The following is a 21,940-nucleotide window of genomic DNA, read 5'->3' as shown; positions in this document are numbered from 1 at the left end:
TTATTTCCTTCTACATATCCGATCTTCTCCGACTGGGGTGAACGACTGTTTCCCTGATCCTCTGCCAACGAAGTTCTTGTTACAGTAATCATTGGTATCTCGGGCATTTTTCCATTCATCCGTTATATCAGGCCCAGTTGGCTCTTTGCTGGGTTGCATATTTACCGGTCATTCCTGTTCCTGCCATGGCGCCTGCTCCCCTTTATGAACCTGAGTATATCCATTCCATACGCCGCCCCTGTGTCTTACCTGGATTGCTCCTCTTGGTTCTAGCTCAACACGGCAACCAGCCGGGTCTTCCTCTCTCGTTTCTGTATTCTTCATATACCCAGGCCTACCCCGCGACTCAACTCACAGGAACAATCGAAGCCAGGCAAGGCTCCTTTCTCCCGTTTACAGATGATTCCCTCTGCCTTCAGTTTAGGATGGGACTTTTCACCTTTCAGCCCCTTGAACTCGGCTAAAAATATCAAAAATTTTTAGGGGGAAAGATCACCAAAAAAATAATTTCCTATCGTTATATTTCATGGGTCACGACATACATTTGGGAATCTTCTTTAATCTAACGGCAAGATTAAAAAAGTGTTTGTTTCCTTCGTTTTCCTCTCCCGTCACTCGCAGATATCCGTTGACTCGATTAGCATGTTCTATCACGCTCTACCCCGTCATCAGCCCTATATCTGCTCAACACTTGCCTACCTTTTTGCTATTTTCCGTACCAGCACATTTCTCTCCTATGTCCCGTCCTGTCCTCTATACTTTGGCGTTTGTTTCCTCCAGAACTCCGTCCTGCTTTCCTCTTTTGCCACTCGCGTGCTGATTTTGTTCCCGATTATTTCCTTACACTCTTATCTTCATGGTTTGGTTACTCGTATTCTGTTTCTCTTTGCCAGTTCCTTCCGTCTAATTGCAACAAAGATGCAACCGGTTGTGTCCCTCTCGAAATACAGCACCTGCATGCAATACACTGCACAGCGAGCAAGCAAGCAATGATGATTCTGTTTTCCGTTTTGTCTATGTTTTCTATTTCTCTTCCCTTTTCTTCTGTCTCTCTTACTAGTATAATATTGAAACTTATTTGGTGATAGACTATAGCTGTTGACGCCTCTTCTTTTATTACAGCGATAAAGAAAAGGAGAACGATAATAATATTAATTTATATATAGTTGATATTTCTTTGCCATACCTTTCATCTCACCCACCAGCTTGCATGATCATCATCATCAGCCTTATAGAAACCCATCCTTGGCCACCTCCCGTACCAATAGAAGCGATGAACACCCGGTATGACGAGTTAAGATTCCCTCCACACCCTCACATCGATCTGTATGTGCCACTCCCCCATCGGCTATCCCCTATCAACAAATCACCTCCATTACGTGTAAAAAACCAACTCCACCCCTTTTTTTTTCCCCGGACATATCAACGACTCGGAGTTTCCCTCCCTACCTTAGGTAGTCTGCCCACATTTGTCGGAGATGATCCCGACTCCTTTCTCCAATCATCAGCCATATCTCCTGGTCAGCGAACATCGCCTCCTCGCCCCTTGGCTCTTCTTCCCCTCTAGTGTCTCCGTCCTGCGTATACATGGTAGGAAAGCTTGTTTTGATCTGAACCTATAACCTGGCACAGCAGAGCGCGCCTTGCAAGTTGTAACTGATTATTGGTAGTTATGGGATTTAAATCTGCCTTGGAGCGAGAGATGGTTTTTTCTTTTTTTTTATATATATATTTCCTTTTTTGGTTGGCCAAGTTATTGTCACGTGACAGCACTGGCTCCAGTTTTGGCTTTTCGCTTCTCGAGTCGCGCTTGAACGTCAAGTCGGATTCTGTTGATGTTGATGGTATCAAAGATAGAGCAGTTTGGGGGAGGGAGAGAATGCTTCGTCTGTTAGACGGGCTTGTTGGAAAGAGTGAACGGTGTAAGCCGTTGGTTATAGACCTGGACTATGACAGGCTATCACATCGATAAAATGATACCCAGTTTGACTTGAAATACATGGAACATCGCTTTTGCTGGTCGGCTATGTATGTTTCTTGGTTATATACTGATGATATACTGGTTTTCTTGCGTGGATATATTAATAATCCAACCATTCCATACGGCCGATCTGCTGCGACATACCCGGTTGATTGAGGTCTCTGGGGGTTGGACTTGTCGGATGGTATATTCCGTCCCCAGAACCTGTTGCAAGAGCAGCTATGCCCACCCATGTTGCCCGGCGATCAAATCGGTCCAGTCCTGCTGCCTGTTCGCTGCGCTTGCGACATATTTGGCGTTGTTTTGCCCCTTGCAACACGGCGTCAGATACCAATGAGAAGGCAGGAAAGCGTGAAGAGGGGGAGGGAAGGGGGGGGAGAAGAAGCATGGCATTGACACCCGCCCTCCCTTCACAGCCGTCAGATGGAGACTCTCTTATTCGAACGGATGTTTCTCCCGCCATGCTTGTCATGAGGACGAGAATGAAAAGGGAAAAAAGAAAACTCTGAAGAAACCTAGATACACTTAACTCCTACCTTGCATATTGCCTGTGGTCGCATCGCAGTCGTCGATATACCTTGGCACCCGTCTTGAAAAACTGCGCAAACTACCACCGCCTCATTCGTGGCGCCACTTATGCTCTGGTGCTCGGATATTTTATTCTCGGGCCTCCTCCCAGTTGATGCGTTTATCCATGTCAACCACCCCACAGCGCTTGGGGCAGGGGAGCAGATTTATGCTTTTTATTCTTCAAGTTGGGGGATCTCTAGCACATTGCATATATGGCGCAGCGTCTGTGTCTATCGATTTGAAAATAATACCGGCTCGTCTCAAACTGGCTATGGCAGGCCACCAGCCCGGATGGTAACGGGGGCCAGAGGATCCAATGCATGCAAGCCTATGTATGATCTACCCCAACCTTATTTCAGCGTCTGGCTTTGACCGTTCAAGGGGGTTGCCGTAAAGCATGTTCCATGTCTGCTTAGCTGCCTATTCCTTTACGTATTCGCGTTAATATTGCCTGTCTTGACTGCGCCGGGAAGAGGCCTATACGTGCGCACATTGAACATAAAAGATCATCCCGTATTAATATTGTCCGGATATGACTTGAGAGTATATAATTCGGGCTGAGCTGGACGTCATGCATCCCGTTGTCAGACTCATTCCGCCGTCCGGGGTATACCAATATTTTTTATATCAGGGGGAGGGGGGGGAAACCTAACCCTAAGTACTTCCGCTGAAGAGGCCAGTTCACCCGTCCTCCAGGTCGCCAGCACATTAATTGCTCAAGCATACTTACTTTCTAAACAAACATTTCAATCTCAAAAGCAACATATAGGCTGAACAACACAGCCTATCTACAAGGGTTACTAGGGAGAGCGGAAAAATGAAGTAATGTACGAGTAACCGGAAATATCCGACTACATAACCCTATACTTCCATGTCCCTCACATCTATCCACCTATCCGTACAGAGTAAGTATATTCGCACAAATTTGAGACGGCACCCAGGCGTAACATGGTATATATCTGGAGTTGGTTATTCCTTTAGAACATGATATAACCAGATACTTTCTCAACGTTCGACGCCCTGGGCTTCTCCCTGTATCCCAGCAAGCCCCATTGTTCGAGACGCTGAGTCTGGAGACGCCTCGGCTCCCCTTCACATGCATACTTACCCCTTTGAAGCCTTAAGATGCTATAGTAGAGCCAGGATTACCATTGGCATGACTACGAAATACTGTCTTATGTCGGATCAGCGGTGCAAGATGCCGGCAGTAGTGGAGACCATCTGGCTAAGCGATGGGCACTTGAGCAAGGGGTTCAAGTATCTTTCCGTGATCACCCTCCATCCCCCGGCCAGCTATGATTATAGAGAAGCAAAGGACACCCTATAGGTAAATAAATTATCGAAGTTTATCCCCACAAGTTGTAGTAAGCTGAAGAGTCGGGTCTGTCTTATCTGTTATTAATGAACTCAGCATTCTAGATCTTGCACCCGCTAGACTTCGGCAGCAGCGAGCGATCGATAATAATGAATGCCCCCTGAGTTTGCTATGGACTCAACCCATACAGACATGGCCAGTTAAAATATTGTTAAGAATAAATATCTCGCTGGAACATGAAGCACTTTCACACGCTGCAGCTGGAATGGTAGCTATATGAGACAAACTAAGTAAACGTGCCCGTATAACCCCCCTTTATCGGACAATTATTATCGCACTCTTTGCATATAGACACTAGATAACTGAAATCAGTAAAAACGTCTCGCCTGTTTAAGGCAATATTTGCTCAAGCCTTCTCCCCTAGCTATAGTGGCGCACGTAAGACCGCATCATTTTGTTGGGTTAACGTGTTAATCCAGGGTGAGCTCTCGCCCCGAGAAAACTCCTCTCCTCCAAGTCCACGACCGCGAGGGCCATCGGAGTTAGTAATGTACTTCAGAGGATTCACTCTAAGCAACGGGGAAATGCAATCATTTGGCCAGACACGTTCAAAACCCAAGCACCCCGAGTTTCTGCAGCGTGGGGTCGCTCAAAACCGCACATTCACGGTGGTCGTTATAGAGGCCTGGCCTGGTGGGAGTACTGTGGCTGGGACAAGGTCTATCAGAGTACCAGTGATGACCCCCGTAGCGCGGCCCTTAACCAGAGCAGTTTAAAACTCTGGTATTGGCTCTATTCCAGTGATAAATAGGGGCCTGTTCTGCCAAGCTGGGGTAGAAGGGTCGATATCCCAGGTACACATAATTCAAGCAAGGTCTGCCATTGTTGATATCAATGATAGCCCAACTTGATAGAAGCAAGGAAGATCCAGGCCTGGGGAGGACACGTTTCTCGGCTCTGAGGTTGAGAAGATTGCTCTGATTGTTGGGAGGAAAGGAAGAGTAATTTCTCTTGACTCCCTTGTCCCCAGCTGCAATACGTTATCATAGCCTGCTAATATTTCAGCCAGATGATTCAATGTCATTTGGAAGAATTATAATCTCCCTACTAGAATATCGGAATGCAGCTTGCATACCTGCCCTCCGAGGAAGATTGGCATTGGATTTCCGGTTGTTTCGACCCATCTTTCTGGATGCCTTGGAATAAATTAACGCTGTACCATAAATAGATTAGGCTTTCACTGATAATGAGCAAATAGATATAAAAACATTAAAAGGGACTTACTACGGTTGATATAGCCAGCATCGCCATATCGTATGACACGGTAACATAAACTTCAACAGCGCTCGCGGCCGCCCGAGTATTTTGAACTTGCGATAGCCGTCCGATGTACCTGCTGTTGACGAATTGTGAGGATTCTGCAATTTTCGTCCCCACGAAATAACAGCTGTTGATTAATGGCCAGCTAATATTAGAGCCCCTGAAGGCGATAGAAAACAAACCCCACATTAACTCCAGCTCGGTTAATTCAAAGTGTTCCACTGCATCATCAATTGTCCAATCTTATGCATAATTCGAAGACAAAGCAATGTCCACAGCCACGTCTTCGCAATTATCTTTTTTTTCCCCGAGTATTGTTACATCCAAACTGATCACAAGGGCAGCAAACCGACTGGCGATGATAGCTTGATATCTTCCTACCCAGGTACTTAAACCAGGTGAGCTCGGAGCGTAGTTTCACCGTTGCTATATCATTTCACAATGCTATCACCTCTCGCGACCTGGCTCAAGCCGTAGTAACAGGTCCATCTAATGAACTGCTCGTTTCATCACCATAGCCCTGTTATCGCTGACCATAGAGCTTCTCACACGCGAGCTATCAATTCTAGAACCCGTTAAATCGCAGGATTCCATCCTCAAAGAAGCAGGTGGTATAGGTAAAGGCCTTAAAACGGTATATTCCGGTCCAGAGGAAGTTCAGGATAGATGGAGTCTAAGCAGCTAGTCCCCGGAAAACCATCCCAGAGAGACGTGAAATATGCATGTACGCCAGATAGACAGGACGCTAAGTGCTTCTTTGAAGCGAGTCGTCGCTGCAGGGTGAGGAATCAAGTTCATCACGTCAACATAGCGTCGATTTGCTACAATCCCCGGCGGAAAGGCATTCGAGAGACTATTCCCTATTGTAACAAGTAAACGAAGGACAGCCAGATTTATCTCTGGCTCTTCAGGGTATCCAGGTTTTTCCTAAATCTCCATACCGTACGTAGTAAAATGGAAAATCAACTATTTTGATATCCCAAAGACGGCCAGGACAGCTGTTATATCACGTGACTGATATATATATAGTATTACATAAGCAGAGCATGCATGAACCTCCCCATGTCGATCGCTTGGGGTGAAGCGCCGGTTTTACCATGTAGAATGTAAGGAGAATAAGCAGTTGAATGCATAGGGTGATCCGTGTTAAATTACGTACGTGCAGCTACATAAAACCCCCAGAGCTGATAGGATGGCAGTGTACAGGGAAAGGGAAGAAGGGGAATAAAATACTACATTGTGTAAAAGACAGGGCAGCAGCCCGATGCAAGGATAATGCTAGTCATTTCATCAATCATATATTGTTTGTCCTGGCTAAAAGGCAAACGGAACCTTGCAAGGTCAAGGTCAGGATGTAGAGAAGAGTTAGGTACATGGTGGATCTTTGAGAGAAGACATGGGCGCACTCATGAGAACGCGAAATAAAGAAACAAGATAATACACGCTCTCTCCATCTATAGACTTCGCTGTATGGCAAAAACATTTAAAAAGAAAAGAGATGAGATGAAATTAGCAGAATAAAACAGACCGATGCTTGATGCCATGGGTATAAACTCCGTACCGTGCAGGGAAGGAAATAGATAGTCAGACAGGTGCGAGAAGGAGAAAAATGGTCAAGCCAAGGTAAAGTATGTATAAGAAGGGAAGAAGCAGAGAAGTGGAAGCCTAGGACCACGCCAGCGGTATTGTTTTTTTGGTAAAGAAAAAATTGCAATGAGTCGTTAAGGTTGACGTGCTGTGCCTTTTTCGTTCCGGTCGTGTCTGGGATGAAATGTATGTATGTATAGGTTGGTCGAGCCCATATGCAAGGAAAGGGACATGATACTTTAAAAAAGAGAGAAGCTGAGGAGAGCCAAGAACCAGAGAATGACAAGTTAAAAAAAAAATCATAATTTTTTATGAATTTTTTTTTTAATACATGTCATCTTGATATCGACCGTCCCGTGACGTTGAGGTTGTAGAGCAGCCACGACCAGTGGTGCTGCTGCCTCCCGACTTCTTCTTCCATCCGAGCTTCATGCCCATCTTCTTCCAGGCGTTGTCTTGACGGCTCTTGGAAGAATGGTGATGATGCAGGTCGCTAGACGGGGGCGTGGTGGGCGGAGTCATCGGGTCGCCTGCACCGGGGCTGGAGGGCAGACTGCTCCCGGAGTCGTCTGTCAATGTGCCCGAGGCTGAGTCACCGCTGGTGTAGCCGTAGGGCGAGGAGCGGCTGCTGGTGGTGGTTGTTGTCCTGGAGATGGTTTGGTGGGCAGAAGGCGGGCTGGTAGAGGGTGTCGAGGAGTGGTGGTAGGAGAAATATCCACCGGCGGTAGAGCGAGGGGAGGAGACAAAGGACGACTGCGGTGATAGCCGCCGACGCATCGACTTGTGTCGACTGACCTCACGTTCCTCTGGGGAGCCATCCCTGGAGTAGCTCGGTTGCGACTGGGGCGAGACGTGGCTGTTTAAGAATGGAATGAAGATGGACTCGTCCATGAGGTCATGTATTCGCTTCACTGCAGCATCCAGAGTCTCGGGTGGCGGAGGTCTTCTCAGATTGGAGTGTCTCAGCAGGGCATCCCTGACGGCACTTGGAAGGTTTATTTCTCGGGGAGACCCTGGCATGACATAGGCAGAGAGCAGCCTGTGCCAGAGCATGCAGAGATGGTCTGCCTGCGGGCTGTCTGAGAGGATGGGGAACTCGCCCACCTGCCTGGAGACGGCGTTGTAGGTGTCTGCATACCGTTTCGAGTCCATGGTGAACTCGAGCGTCTCGAGACAGTGGTTCTGCGACAGGTAGGCCATGAAGGCCGCGAGCGTGTACGGAGGCGCCGCCGTGTTGGAGAGCACATCATCCAGCGTCGGCCTGGAAGAGATCGGACCACCTGGGAGAGCCAGACTGGACGGCCGCGAGAAGTGCCAGCCGTCCATCACCCTCTCCTCGTCTGAGTCGAGGACGGATGGGGCGGGCGAGCTGTACGCGGACGAGTCAGGCGTGGCCGTGTTCCAGGTCGAGGGATTGATGGTGATGGTCGAGTAGCGCGAGCCTCTGCCGCCTGATGGCATCCCCTTGGTAGTATATGAAGACGACTTTCTGGACTTTGAATCTCTCGACCGGATCTCTTTCCAGACTCTGGCTTTCCCGTCCCCCTCCCCCTTGAAGCTGATGTGAGAGGCCGTGCTTGCCAGCGTTACGGGTGGTATCTTGTCCCAGCAACTCGTCCCGGGGGGCAGATGTCTCTGTTGTCTGTTCAACAGGTTATTATAGCCGGATAGGTCAACAGCATGAGCTCGTCGTATACTAGACGGTCAATTGTAAACACGCGCATAAACGGTGGCTGCTGTATGTAGTTTGCTGTGGTGTGGTCAAAGTGTTTTATGGCTTGTATGTCCTTGTGGGTGTCGACGATGTCGAAGAAGGTCGAAGGGGTGAAAGAGGAAGAGGCAGTGGAGGAGTTATGTAGTAGATATAGAAGACGCAGCAGAAGAGGAGGAAAAGGGCGGGCTGTCCATGTAATATTTAATGTACTTAAAAATCGGCCAAAGGAGAGGGAAAAGAAAAAAAGTACCCTGACTCGCAAAACAGAGTGGAGAGGTACTTTTTGCTAATGGGCAAAAAAGCAGTCCCACTTCTTCCTCTCTCTTAGCGCTGTAAACTAAACTTGTATCAACTTGGTAAAGGCAGGCAAAGCAGGTCGATGATGTCGAAGATGTCGAAGAAGAAGCAGAAAGATGCCCTTGTCTGACCCTGGAGCCCTGCCTCTGCCGCTTTCAAGGATGTTTCTTCTCTCTCTCTCTTTTTTTTTTTGCAAGACGAAGCCGGGCGACTCGACCGGTAAGCTAACAGCTGGCGTCTTCTTCCCTCTGCCTCTCCTATATATCGAATACATAGACTGACTGACTCAGGTAAAGAAGTCTCTTCACCATCTAGGAAATTGCTAAAGGCCACAAGGAGTTCCAGATTTTAATCCTTATTTCTTCTTATTTCTTATTTTTTTTTCAACTATATACAACAACCAACTCTCACGCTCACACACACTTCTGCGTCTCTCCCAAAAGCAAGGGAAAAGGGAAGAAAAAGCAAAAAATAAGCAAAAAGGCAGCCCAAGAAGGGAGAAAAAAGCAAGGGGAAGGACAAGAAGGAAAAAAGCAAATACAAGATTATGGGCTTCTTCTTCTTCTTCTTCTCTCTCTCTTCTGGCTTACCGGGGTGGCGACCGCGAACGTCGGCTTGGGGGGCTTCGCTGGCCTTTTTTTCAACTCTCGACCTTTCTTTTTTTTTCTTTTCTTCTTTTCCTTTTTTTTTGCTTTTTTTCTCCTTTGCTTTTTCTTGCTTTAAACCGATCGTCAAGCAAGGGATTTTTACGGTTTGTGCTTGTTCGATGCCACCCGCAAAAAAGAAGTTGTGACGCCAGAGATCGACTGCTACGAACCCGTCGAGATTTAACTTGATATTCCAAGCACCAAAGGGGATAAAAGACGAGGGAGACGAAAGAGGCAGAGCAAGGCACACATGCACGCAGAGAGAGGATGGGAAGCTGTTGCTTTTTCCTCGCTTTGGTCGTACCTGAGTCAGTTTCATGCATCTAGACAGCGGCAAGTGGAGATATATATATATATATATGGGATATTACGGCCAGCACACACGCTCTCCCTCATCATACTCAACACTCCCACGGCTTCCTGTCTAGATGGACCTGGGATGAAGGACAATATCCCTCAAACGGACAGGAGAGCCCTTCTGCTGAAGAATTTTGTCCGGGACCAGCTTTCCAGAACAAGAACTTAACCGAACCCGACCTTGATGGGTTTGCTTTGCGTCTTCTCTACCTTGCTCCGGTTACACAGGACGATAATTGCAGATAACTCTACCAGAAAATCATACGTTCGGGCAATCCCTATCATCCCACTTTTATTTTCCCTCGAACACAGCATTATACTACATATTACACCTTCCATAGTAGGACCGACAGGATCCAGGGAGGGGGGGGGGAGGGTGTTGAGAAGAGTAAGAGAAGGGCCAAAACCCCCACTCCATCCAAAGCAGAGTGCAACATTAACTGTCCAAGAGTCAAGACCAATATGACTATTTAGAACTGGGCCATGGTCAGGGCAGACCAAGTCAAAGCAGTGTCACCAGCCTTGTATATGTTTATTATACATCGTTGCACGAAGTTCTTGTAAGGTTGATTTGAGAGCAAAGCTCGAAGCTTTTGGGTTGTCCTTCCCCCTTGGCTTGCGTACTCTTCCTGTGTCCATGTGTACTGATGATAATTCAGAAGAGGAAAAGGAAAAAAAAAAAAAGAAAAGAAAGGGGGACGGACTGAGGGTTCCTTCACCCTTCCTGCACATCAGTTCATGCCGCGAGCTCGGTTTTGAATCTGGCGGGTGAAGGTGTTGTATATGTGACTAGCCTTTAGGGCTGGGATCAGATACATACCTATTTTGTGTATATGTTAGAGTTGCCCGACATACATAGTACAGCTCTACATCCATAACATGCAGACGTAGCTTACGTACCAGGGCGACACGTATATCATCTCCATCGACAGCAGAAATATATCTATTTGGCCGAAAAAGAGAGTCTCACAGAGCAGCGTTACAAGTGGTACATAACACATCCATACAGGCCAAGTTCAGGCGCTCTCCATCCAGGCCAAGGTAAGTCAACAACCTCAGGCCAAGGGTCGCTCCGACCTATTTTTTTTTTTTGTCTTTCCATTTCTCCATCTCCTCTGTCTGTCTCCGTTTTTTCCTCTCGTTTGTTCATCCCGCAGGAGGAACTTTTCTGGAACCCTTGGCCGTCGCCGCTTGCCGACCAAAAGTGGCCTGACAGCTTCTCCCGAGATATCTCCATAACATACTACATAGTAAGTCTTATATATGCTACAATTAACTAATGAGCCGTCTTATAAACTAACGAACTAGCCGGCAGAAGCGAGGTTATCGGCAGGGAGACAAGTTAACCTACACGCGCCGGCGAAAGAAAGCAGAAGCATCGCAAAAGGAACCAACTTTTTGGATGACATCCTTACCCGGCTGCCGATCCTCTTATGCTCTCTTTTCTTTTTTTTTCTTCCACTTCTTCTCTTTGCTTTTTCCTTCTTCTTCTTCTTCTCTTCTTTATCCATTCTGGGTTATCCCAGTCGGTAAGGGGGAGAGAGGATATTTACCGCCGATCCCCTGGAGCGCCAACCACCAGCCATCGAGATATATCTCGTTTGAACAACAACTCATTTTTTTAAAAGTAACTCTGCATATCTAAACGCTGCTATCCATTCACTCACGGAGAAGACCATGCAGGCAGACTGTTTAGGGAGTCAAGAGGCCCAGCTGTGAAACTATACGGAGTATGCATCTGCTTTTTTTTTTTTTCTCACCCGGAAGGGCGTGGACGATGTGGCGTGCTTTTCTTTTTTTTTTCACTTTTCTTTTCTTCTCTATGACCCCAGCGGAGGTGAGAGCGCTGATGCAAGGAATGATGTCAGTCAGTAGAAGGCGTTGGCCGATAGGGGAATAAGATAGGTGATCTAAAATTGTCCGGCCGGGCTGGCGTGCCCTTGTTTCAGACGGTCTCCAGCATGGAAAAACGTGCAAACAAACGAGAAGGATGAAAAGAATCTTCGATGCGTGTGTTGACATGTCACAGATGATGACGGCAAACAGCTCCACGTATGTCTATATATTCTCATATGCATGGTTGAGAAGCAATCGAGATCCATGCGCGATGGGGCCGGATCTCGCGGGCCTGGCTTCGTCTTCCCAACATAAAAAAAATCTTGGTTATATGTAGCAGATACTCTTGTTCACCAGCTAACAAAACCGCTGCAGCAAAGTAATATATATAATATACAAGCAAGTAACTTTCCGGACCGACCAGGGAGAGCTTTGATCGATGCTTGTGGGAGAAAAAAAAAAAAAAAAAAAGGGTGAGTTTTCGGCTTCGCTTCCTAGGCGCTGTATATGCAAGGCCTGCAGTTGTAGCGTACCATGCCGCTGGGGACTGGCTGCTGCTTCGGAATCTCATGCGTGTATCCGCCAGCGCATCGATACAGGTAGCATTACACCAGACTGTTATTTCATGCCATACACAACATACATATACTAGTTTGCGGTGTTACATATATAAGCATGTTCTGTAAGCGATATGCAGGCGGCGCCTTTTTGAGGCTGATAAGGGGCATCGGGCACTTTGTTGACTCGGCCAGCATCATCCCTATCAATCCTCATTCGCCCTTTGAGCGGATATGCGAACACACCGCTTCAACGCCCCTGGATGGCCCAACCGATATACTTACGTGGCTTCTCTCCCTCTTCTTCCATCTCTGCGGCACCACGAGGTGTGACAGCTCCAACAAAGAGAGAGAGAGAGGGAGACCTGCATCCCCAACATGGGTTTACGAAGGGTCGTTAATATGAAAAAAACCATAAAATCGCGCGTTTGGAACCAGGGTTAGTATCGAGCAGATAAAGTGGGATTAATTGGGTCTGAGATAGATTATCTGACCTATTGTAGGATAACTATTTCGTAATAGACCACATATATTCCCTCCACCAAATCTATCGGTTTGCATGCATCAAGTAATGAGGAACAGTTGAAGCAGGAAAAAAAAAAAGGAAAAAAACCCGCAACTCGCATGGGTATTGAACAGAACGCCCGGCATGTTCTCGGTATCAAAATTCTCCCGAACCAGATTGTCCGAGCAGCTGGGTCGCTTCTCTCGACAGTCCGTGGGATAGCTAGCCTACCGTGGTCGTCGTATCTAACCTGCTCGACGGACAATTTCCTCGTTGCATTCCCAGAGATATAAGCTTGAATGCGTTTGCTCGTAAAAGGTTACTCCATAGTATTAACATGTCACTTGATATAGGACCGGGGTGGTGGTGTTTAGTTGGTTGATATCAGCTTGGGCATTGGCTACTTGAGAACCTCATGAACCCCTGTCCATACATACACCAAAGTGTAAAGGAAAAGAAAAAAAAAAAAGGCCGCAATCTCCCTTCTAGAAAGGTTCTGGAAAACGACTGTGGGATTCCCCCTTCCCCTTGTCGCTTTCTAGAATCCTTCTAGCACATGCAGTAGACGGCGGAGGATGGTTGGCTGGTTGCAGTTCCGGAGGGTCGCCCGCTCCCTTCCATCCGTCTCGGAGGAGGCCAAAGACATATCCGACATGGTAGTTGGGGATGGAAGTGATGTCAGAGATGACAAACATCTGAGGGATATCAGTCTTCCATAGGTCGAGATTACCAGGGAAGAAGAAGAGACATCCCAAACCTGCTCGTTTGTCTGCTTATATTAAGGCTAGTATGAAGTCATCGTTAGTCTGCAAGGTACATACATAGTACTACGTTCCCAACAGTCTTTTTTATCCTTTTCGCCACTGTCTGGTTCCCTTCGGTTATTAACAACTTCCCGTAGAGAGTTTTCTCTCTCTCTCTCTCGTTCAAGGAAGCGCATGGGTGCCACCTGTTCGTCGACGTATGTTTCCATAGTATGGTTGCATATCTGGAACAGGGGTGGAGTAGCATCCAGCCCTATGCCCCCAGTCCGGGAAAATATGCTACATAGTATGATATATTGGATCCCCAGAAAACAAGACTGAGATTTGTATCTGTATCCACCCTCATATCATCACAAGTATATGTATATATCTGATAATGAGCGTCCGATAGTAGGCGAGTCCCTCTTTTTTTACTTGTTTATCTCGATTTTCGCCTCCCAGCTAACCGAGAGTGAATCGGCCGTCGCTAAAGATAGACGTATATATACCAATCTCGCGTCTATCTCGAGGCTGCCTTCGCCCGAGACTATTGATATCAAGCACTTTTTCGAAAATCTTTTTGCCATTGCAAAGCTTTTTTTCTCTTGCCTGAACTAAAAAAAAAAAAAAAAGAGACTTCTGATTTATCGTTTTTGTCTTTCGATCTTTTTCAACTTGGGAATATAAAAACAAAAAAGAAAAAAAATGAACAATGACGGTGATCTAGATCATCGTTCCCAGAAGAGGAGATATTGTCCTGATATGCGACTCTCATCTTGTGCTCTTTCTTTCTCTCCAGCGTCTCGGTCCTTGGGCCGCCCGTTTCTGGCTCTCCCGCTCAATCTTCGACTTCGTTTCTTTCCCCCCCCCCCAAGGCCTCCTTGATTGGATCGGGGACTGGCATCCGGGCGAATAATTCTCCATTGGCCGCTTGCCTCTTGACTCGAACAGGCGAGATGGGCAAGGGAACGATGGCTTTGGCTGTTCGCTTGGGACAGCGCCGGCGCTATCTCCATGCAGACTGCTGAACAACCATTCCTTACAAATCGATTATTCAAGCGCTATACGAAGGCCTCTTCTTTGCTTTTTTCATAGCTCCCAACGACTTCTTACTGGGCTCGAGGGTCGAATGGCTTCATGCAGGCTTGGTTGCTCCGAAAACGGGTGCTCAGGCAAACTGCAGGCCAGCAAGCCCCAAGGTTGCTATAATTATCGTTCTTGTCGACGGTCTCTCCGTGGACCGAGACAAGAGAGAGCTCGAGGCGTAGGTTTGGACCCTTGGGGCAACGGCCTCCTCAAATGCTTTTTGACTTACGCTCTCAAGCAGCAGCTCTGGAAGCGCCCGCCGTGTCCATGCCATGGCGCAAAACCAGCCCTTGGACCCTTTTTTGACGTTTATTTTAATATTACCAGCGATGCCTCAAAAGGGTCATCGCTGGTTGACGGCGCCATCTCCGCGCCCGTTCTTCTCAGACAAGTTCTTATGTATCTTATTAATAAACAGTACTTAGCTCTCCGGTTCGTTCTCGACAAGGTTTCCCCAGAGAGAGACTTGGACGAGCTATCGGCGGTTCCCGACCAGAAAGTCGTTCTTCTCCTTCTCCCTGCTAGCGTTCCAGTCAACGAGAGAAACCTGGGGAGATCGTCACAAGACCCGTCTCACCGGTAAGAGATGAGATGCCGACGTTTTAGAACAGAATGATTGCATTGATAGTGCAGTGGAAAAGACCAAGTGGAAAGTCGCCTTTCAAAGAAGAAGAAAAAAGAAGGTTAAGATTATTTGAAATCACTTTTTTTTTTTTTTCCAAATTATCAAGGTCGATCGATCTCTGTCTGGGCTCCATCTGTACCAGTTTTATATACGTGTGGCCCTTTCTGTTCTTCGACCTGCTTATAGCTACGCGCTTGTTGGTAACTATAACATGGCGGATCCTAGCTATCTGGTATCACATGTCTCGCTGACGCTCATGTCAGGACCTTCGTGGATCGATCACCAAGTCTCTCCTTGGTCGATATATCGAGGGTGTGTGGGGGGAAGAGGGGGGGGGGGGGGGGGGGGGGGGAATCCACGCCCTATTGCCCCCTTCCGCCTCCCCCGATTAATAGAGAGAAGATATGATATCGAAAAATTACCATCGTCGTATTGAGGTTCGATAACTAATGGCTACGATGACATGGCGAGATGCGATTTGATAAGGCTGAAAGCGAAAGGATGCATCATCGGCTGGGCTTCATCTTGCCATCTTCCTCGCTCTCGGAGCAAGCCAAAGAAAACAACCATACAAAGGAACTCTCATAACATGCTTTCGTGTTTATCGGGCCGCGAAACTGAACGGACGGACGGCCAAGCAGAGATGCTGGTCATGTTCCCTTTCTTTTTCAGCTTGTCTATATTATTAATATATACGAACCCCAGTGTCATCTTCACCCCCCTTCTCTCTCACTCTCCCCTCATTGACCAGCTTTGATCCCCGATAAAAGCCAAGAAGGTCACCGTTGGAAACGAGATGAGCGGCCAAGCTTTGCGGGGAGGACAGCATCTGGGGTCGCTCCGTACGACATTGGAAATGAACCCGTTGAAACTATCGACAGTTCCACTGCATATAGAATGGGTTGTCCAGAGATATAGCGGGTTTATATCGGCGGGACCCCTCTCCTTTCATCCTATCTCTTTTTTTTCTTTGCCATCGGCCTTCTATGAAGGAGAAGGCTCGGAAAAGATTGGTCTTCCTATACCATACACAGGATGCACAATGTCATCATCGAACGGGATATATTCAACATCCCTCAGCGCTTGTTGACTTTGCCGGGGGTCCCGGGATTGCCGGTGTCCTTTCCCTGGCTCTGTCTTCTTCTTTTTTGCATTTGATATATATAGATTATAACATCTATATGATATATACCACACGATGATAAGGTGTTGCCCACGAACACGATGGAGGAACCCACTTTCAGTCACAATCACCAAACTAGTCTTGTCAGATATCGCCATGGTTATCTCTGTTCCCATAGTTGCTGCCCACTATTGGTCGCGGATCAACGGCCCAGCATGCCGGCAGACTGGGGGTGTTTCTGGGGGAGGAGTTTATTGCGTGGGGCCAGAGAGAAGATGACCCTGCCAGCTGGTGAGATGCTTGTTGCTAGTTCATGCTACTCTGCTCGATGGTTGGAGGAAGACGGCGCCGTTTCAGCTGTGATCATGGGAATATGAGGTCATCTCGCCTTCCCCCCTTTTCTATTTTGTGATTGTGGACAAGGGCGGGAAGGATGCTGACGCATGCTGCTGGAGGAGGGTGTTCTTCGCCTTAGGTATATCTTATATATATGGATCCGTGTCTGTGATCCGTGATTCGATCGATGTTTCGATGATCATGTTGGAGAAGACCGGGAAAAGTTGCGTCACCGACACATATATCTCAAACAGGGCACCTTTTACTCAATGTAGAACCGACTCAAAACGCTTGTAAGGCAAAACAGGCCCGTTTACGTTGAGAGTTAACAAAACCTTCGTTTGAAATGCATATCGTTGGGGGTTCACTTACATTGACGAATCAGCTCGATACACATTATATACATTCAGAGTGTATATACACACAACCATGCGACCACGCGCAAAGCTGCAAGGCACAACAAATCTAGGCCTCCACGAGATATTTCTAAACGACGACAGTCAAAATGTATATACACATCTGCGCCAACGGAGGTATCCAAAAACAAAAAAAAAGAGTCCTGCACGTCATCCCGTCCACACCTTTTCTTACTTTATTCCTGACTTCTTTGCGACTCGTTTCGCTAAAGAGAAAAACATGTTGAATTGGGCTACCTAATCCGGTGATTGGTAGCGAGATTCCTTGGTTGGGGGATTCGAGTTAGTTGATAGGCTAACTCGGGTGAACAAGAGAGAGAAGAGATCTTGCTGGCAGTGAGTACAGCAGCGAGCACAGCAACTTTTCCTGATGCCTGCCAGCCACAATTTGAAGAGAGATTAACTGCTGCAGTAACTCGGCCAACTCGGTGTTTGGTATTGATTGCGAATACCCTAACTACCGGTCATCAAAGGCTGTCGTCAAGAGAAGAAAAGAAAGAAAAAAAGAAAGAAATGATACCCAAAGACCTGGTATCTGGGCTCTCTTTTGCTGTGGTTGAAATCATATTTTACCACCAGCTTGGAACTACTAGCAACATTACATATATGTACCCGGGAATAAGTCGGGAGTACCATGTACGTGTCACTTTTTTTCAGGAGTACTCCGAAGATATCCCGTCGGCTGAGGTGCATTCCTACCCATTCAAACGGGTACGTGAACTCTTCTTCCAGGCTTTGTCTCCAAGGAGGCGATATCCGTCTCCCAGCCAGCTTGCTTCAGGCGTTCGACTCGGTCATCAAACGCCTTCGAGTGTTCCCGCAACGTGTCCCTCAAAATAGAGAGCACCGACAGTTCATTCTGGCCGCCTTGCTTCTCGTTTATGCAGGCGGAGGTCGACCTCCCTGCAAGACGTCTAGAAACGAGCAGCGCGTGACTCCACGCCTTCAGCTGTGCTTGTGCCGTAACTCCGGCTTTTAATATTATGACTGCTGCATGGTCCCGGGGGCTAAAGTAGAGAAGATACTCCTCTTCTTTGAATAAGTCGACGAGAACCGGCAGGCTGACACCGAAGTCGGCACCGGCTTCGCTTCTACGACTGGTCTTACTTGCATCATTCGTTTGCGAGTGAGGGAGGAGCAGCAGTAACTGCTCTAGAGAGACTCCCACTCGACATGTTCCCAGGACACCGGTAGCTTCAGCTTTCCACCGAAGCACCCCGTCCCTCTCAAAGATTCGTTCTTCCTTCGACACCTGCGCTGGCGTGAGGACCCGGTCATCGTCGAATAGCGATGAGAACACGATATTCGCACGCTGGCGGTTTAGAGTCGTCATGTTGACTGCCCTGACTGCTGCGTGGTTTGTTGCCAGGTGTATAGCGAGCAGAAAGAGGAGCGCAACCCATGTTGCTAATGGAGATGAGACGTAGGCCACCACTACGCTGCCCACCTATATACCGTTTTTTTAGTTGAATCACAAAACCCAGGTATGATGGAGATACCATACCAACATTCCAACCAGAGATATCACAGTCTCCTGACTGGAGTCTTTCTATTCCAGCCATCATCAATATTCAACATTCAACATACCATGAATTGAATGTCACAGATAAAAAAAAAGAAAGATCACTACCTACCGCGTTCAACTCCCCCAGATTCCCCCATCGTGCAAAATGAGCGCTCAAGCTAGCCTTGGAGCTACCGGCCGCAACACCGCATAACGCTCTCAACACGCTTGAAAGGCTGAGAAAGCCTACCCTCACCGGCTTGGGGAAAACAGGCGATAAACAGTCTAGCACCATGGCTGAGTCGTTAAGGATGTCAGCAGCTAGCCTGTACATCTTACACTCTGGTTCGAGAGAGGTTCCAAGACGATGAGCAAATAAGATGGTCGCTATCCTGCCCATGCTTTCCTGAAGGACGTTGAGGAGTAATGCTGCCGTGGGGGAAGCGGTGGCATCTCCAACACCGACGCCTGATATGTCGTTAAGACCTGTTACTGCGAGCTATGTTGGGGGTGTATAACTATACCTTGCAGGACTGCTCTGGAGGACAGGAGTCCTGCAATTGAACTTGAAAATGCTTGGAGCGAGTCCTGGTATGAAACGGTTAGCTTTTTCTCTTTTCTGTCACTGGACGGGAAAGGCTGTTGGCTAACATATATCTGATATCTGATGTCGACGGGCAGTTAGTCTCCGTACCTCAACCGACCAAGATGGAGATAGCTTACTCGAGATAATCATCAGTGACGCTGTGTGGGTATCCAGATGGCAGGAATACGTTCAAGATGGAAGTTAGGTAGGAAGTTGAAGATGGCTGCCGCGGTGGTAACTGTAGCAGGTTAGTATCTCCAGCTATTATCTTCACATCTGTTACACATTCAATGGGGATCTTTCTTCTACGGGTATAACCAAGCTCCCAAGCTAGAATGTCAACAAATGGTGGTAGACTCTACGACAAGAATACGTACAGTGATGCCAACTCTTCCAGCCCGTCTCGGCTGCAGCTTGCTGCTTGGGCAGCGATATGTCACCACCGTCGTCCCTATCTCGTCCGTCTCCTTGATGGTCAGATGAGCTTCAGTGGCTGGTGCCATAGCTCATCCCGTTATTTCTATGATTGGCCCAAGTTATATGGTTTATAAGTTATCAAAAAAAAAAGGTCGAGCGGACTTCCAGGGAAACAGATGAAGTTTGTCTAACAAGAAGTTGTGGTTTAACTATGGTAGAAAGTTGGCCAGGTTTTCTCTATCTACAACCAACCAGCCCAACCTTCTGCTTGCTTATTCTTACTCCCAACTTAAACGTCCAAGTACTACCTTCATCTTTCCTGGATTGCCACCCGTCGCGAGCGGGGGGGTATTTAACTCACAGCTTGGTCTGTTCCTCTTAGACGGCCGCGTTCAGCATGCCCAACCATGGTAGAGACAAGCCAGCCCTACATAGCAAATGACGCAGGTGCGCTAAGTATAGAAATCTGGGGTAAGTTGAAAGTTATACTTGAAAAGGTTCTAACAGCTTCGTATAAGAGGATGAGTTGGTTCTAGGCCAAAGCTGCCAAAGGTCAGCAAGCCATCTCCGCTATAAAACAGGCTGCTGCTGTATACGTGCAGGGTTGCTGGGAATGTACATGGCCAAGACAGACACAAGGGTGGTCGAGTGGTGCCGGATATGCAGTGGAAAGCAAGGAAAGACGATGGTCTTGGTGGTAAAGAGAGATAGACCTTGATCAAAGAGTATGCACAGTTCGGGCATAAAGCAACAAGGGGCCCTTGCAGAGAAAAAACGCCGAACATCCACGCGCACGGCGAAGGAGCTTTGCTATGTCCGTATCTGGATTCTGGACTCACGGAGAGAGGGAGTCTCGGGATTATCTACTCCGTCGGTCGACGGCGTACAAAGATGTTGGAGCCGAGGGTTATATCACCGGTAGGACTTTGATATGGTTTGTTGGGCAAGAGGAAGAGAGCAGACAGAACTGGTAGATATACTAGTTAAATAGCATATTAAAAGGATAAAGAGTAAGTACAGTTGAAAGAGGTAGTACAGTACAGCTTTTCCCGATCCCCTCCCTCACCCTCCCAGCCAGCCAGCTGCCCGTCGCTCGCTGTCACTCGAAAAACCAAGACCCGGCCAACCAAGGGCCCAACCAAGGCCCCCTCCAAAAAAAAAAACCAAACCATGGAAAAAGCAAGGAAATGGTTCCCCCAACCTAGTGATAACAGAAAAAGAAAAGAAAAGATAAAAGATGAACTCCGTCCAGCGCCGTTAAGCTGAGACTACCCAGGCTTCAGTAACAGAAAAGATAAAATAAAGGTATAAAGAAAAAAAAGGAAGAGGAAGGGAGTATGGAACTGGAAGACTGTGTTGCTCCGCGTGCCGTTCGCTCGTTGCCATACTGTATGCTATGCTGTGCTGTTCCGTGCAGCTGCTGTCACTTTTTTTTTTTTTGGTTCAGTTTTGACTTTTCGAGGGTGTATATAAAGATCTTCTCCAGTAAGAGATGTGCATCCTCCCAAATCGACCTTATCGAAACTATACAGGTGTCGTCGATGGGTAAAGGTTTTTTCTTTTTGGTAGTATATAGCCCCTTGTCGAATCCAGCTCAGATAGGTGGGTATATGTCATGGCTGTTGCTCTGCATCATGGTTCATTCCGTCCGTCCTCATGTTCGCAAAAGAGAGAGAGAGAGAAAAAGGAATCATCGATTTGCACACTCGACTAGACCGTTCCAGGATTCATGCATTTGCTCAAGCGAACATGCTGGCACCGCCGGTCTCGATGGCATCGATCTCCGCCTGGGACCAAGGAGCACGTCTGAATCTGGCCGGAAGGTCGTTACGGTCAAAGTATTCACCCTTCTTGGGGGTGACGGGGCCCAAAGCAGCGCCTGGAGAAGCCCCGATGCTGGAGAATGGGCGGTATGTGGTGTTGAGAGGACCGTGCTGCTGGGCTTTGGCACGGTAGGTGACGAAGGAGTCGGGCAGCTGGTAAGTTGGCGAGGCAGGATGGGGTTGAGGAGTGTGGTCAATGGTAGCTAGCAGCCGTCAGTCGACGTGTTCCGAGTCTCGTAGAGGGGTTTTCATGTCACCGTGAGCATACCTGGGATGGAGCGCTTGCCCATGAACTTGATCAGAGGCTGGCGAGCTGCAGCAGCTTGGCGGAGAACAGTAGTGGCCTGCATCTTTTTTTTTTTTTCGCTGTAGTAGAAGTGGTAGAAGTTGTTGCTGGGTGGAAGCAGTCCGGGGTAGCAGCCTTGATATATAGCACGGGCGGACGAGCGGGCAAAGCGTTGAGAGGAAGAGACAGAAAGTGGTGTGAGAGAGAGTTTTTCGTGTTGAGCTCCATAAGCTGTGTTTTTCTTCTCTTCCCTGGAGCGAACTAGCGTCTGACTAAGCCGCGGGAGGAAAAGGTTGAGCAAGGAAAAAA

General features: G+C 47.7%; 7 protein-coding genes across 7 annotated transcripts in view; 2 read left to right on the top strand and 5 right to left on the bottom strand.

Moving 5' to 3' along the window:
- Positions 1-464, top strand: part of MCYG_01157 (casein kinase I) — a gene marked incomplete at both ends in the record, with an annotated part of 2,287 nt that extends 1,823 nt beyond the window's left edge. Inside the window, one exon of the mRNA XM_002851007.1 lies at positions 274-464. Coding sequence (XP_002851053.1) covers positions 274-464 — 191 coding nt within the window. The remainder of the gene's footprint in view (positions 1-273) is intronic.
- Positions 465-1,563: 1,099 nt separating this feature from the next.
- Positions 1,564-2,374, bottom strand: MCYG_01156 (uncharacterized protein; the record flags this gene model as incomplete). The annotated part of the gene is made up of 3 exons (XM_002851006.1): positions 1,564-1,947; positions 2,050-2,185; positions 2,211-2,374. 3 exons carry the CDS (start codon positions 2,372-2,374, stop codon positions 1,564-1,566), a joined length of 684 nt encoding a protein of 227 aa, XP_002851052.1.
- A 1,048-nt stretch (positions 2,375-3,422) lies between these two features.
- Positions 3,423-3,878, top strand: MCYG_01155 (uncharacterized protein; the record flags this gene model as incomplete). Its single annotated transcript, XM_002851005.1, has 2 exons — positions 3,423-3,502; positions 3,599-3,878. The coding sequence occupies 2 exons, from the start codon at positions 3,423-3,425 to the stop codon at positions 3,876-3,878; spliced, it is 360 nt and encodes a 119-aa protein (XP_002851051.1).
- Positions 3,879-7,097: 3,219 nt separating this feature from the next.
- MCYG_01154 (a-agglutinin core protein AGA1) lies at positions 7,098-8,234 on the bottom strand (the record flags this gene model as incomplete). Its single annotated transcript, XM_002851004.1, has 2 exons — positions 7,098-7,881; positions 7,912-8,234. The coding sequence occupies 2 exons, from the start codon at positions 8,232-8,234 to the stop codon at positions 7,098-7,100; spliced, it is 1,107 nt and encodes a 368-aa protein (XP_002851050.1).
- Positions 8,235-10,258: 2,024 nt separating this feature from the next.
- MCYG_01153 (uncharacterized protein) lies at positions 10,259-11,197 on the bottom strand (the record flags this gene model as incomplete). The annotated part of the gene is made up of 4 exons (XM_002851003.1): positions 10,259-10,432; positions 10,644-10,731; positions 10,953-11,031; positions 11,140-11,197. 4 exons carry the CDS (start codon positions 11,195-11,197, stop codon positions 10,259-10,261), a joined length of 399 nt encoding a protein of 132 aa, XP_002851049.1.
- Positions 11,198-17,718: 6,521 nt separating this feature from the next.
- MCYG_01152 (DUF647 domain-containing protein) lies at positions 17,719-19,608 on the bottom strand (the record flags this gene model as incomplete). The annotated part of the gene is made up of 7 exons (XM_002851002.1): positions 17,719-18,462; positions 18,520-18,564; positions 18,650-18,804; positions 18,859-18,987; positions 19,044-19,183; positions 19,243-19,343; positions 19,483-19,608. The coding sequence occupies 7 exons, from the start codon at positions 19,606-19,608 to the stop codon at positions 17,719-17,721; spliced, it is 1,440 nt and encodes a 479-aa protein (XP_002851048.1).
- A 1,653-nt stretch (positions 19,609-21,261) lies between these two features.
- On the bottom strand, positions 21,262-21,695 carry MCYG_01151 (conserved hypothetical protein; the record flags this gene model as incomplete). The annotated part of the gene is made up of 2 exons (XM_002851001.1): positions 21,262-21,548; positions 21,614-21,695. The coding sequence occupies 2 exons, from the start codon at positions 21,693-21,695 to the stop codon at positions 21,262-21,264; spliced, it is 369 nt and encodes a 122-aa protein (XP_002851047.1).
- Between the last annotated feature and the right edge of the window lie 245 nt (positions 21,696-21,940).

This window comes from Microsporum canis, genomic scaffold, assembly GCF_000151145.1.
Source record: "Microsporum canis CBS 113480 supercont1.1 genomic scaffold, whole genome shotgun sequence".
In the NCBI taxonomy this organism is placed as follows: Eukaryota; Fungi; Ascomycota; class Eurotiomycetes; order Onygenales; family Arthrodermataceae; genus Microsporum; species Microsporum canis.
Note: the sequence above shows the minus strand (reverse complement) of the source record. Positions and strands in the feature narration are given on the sequence as shown.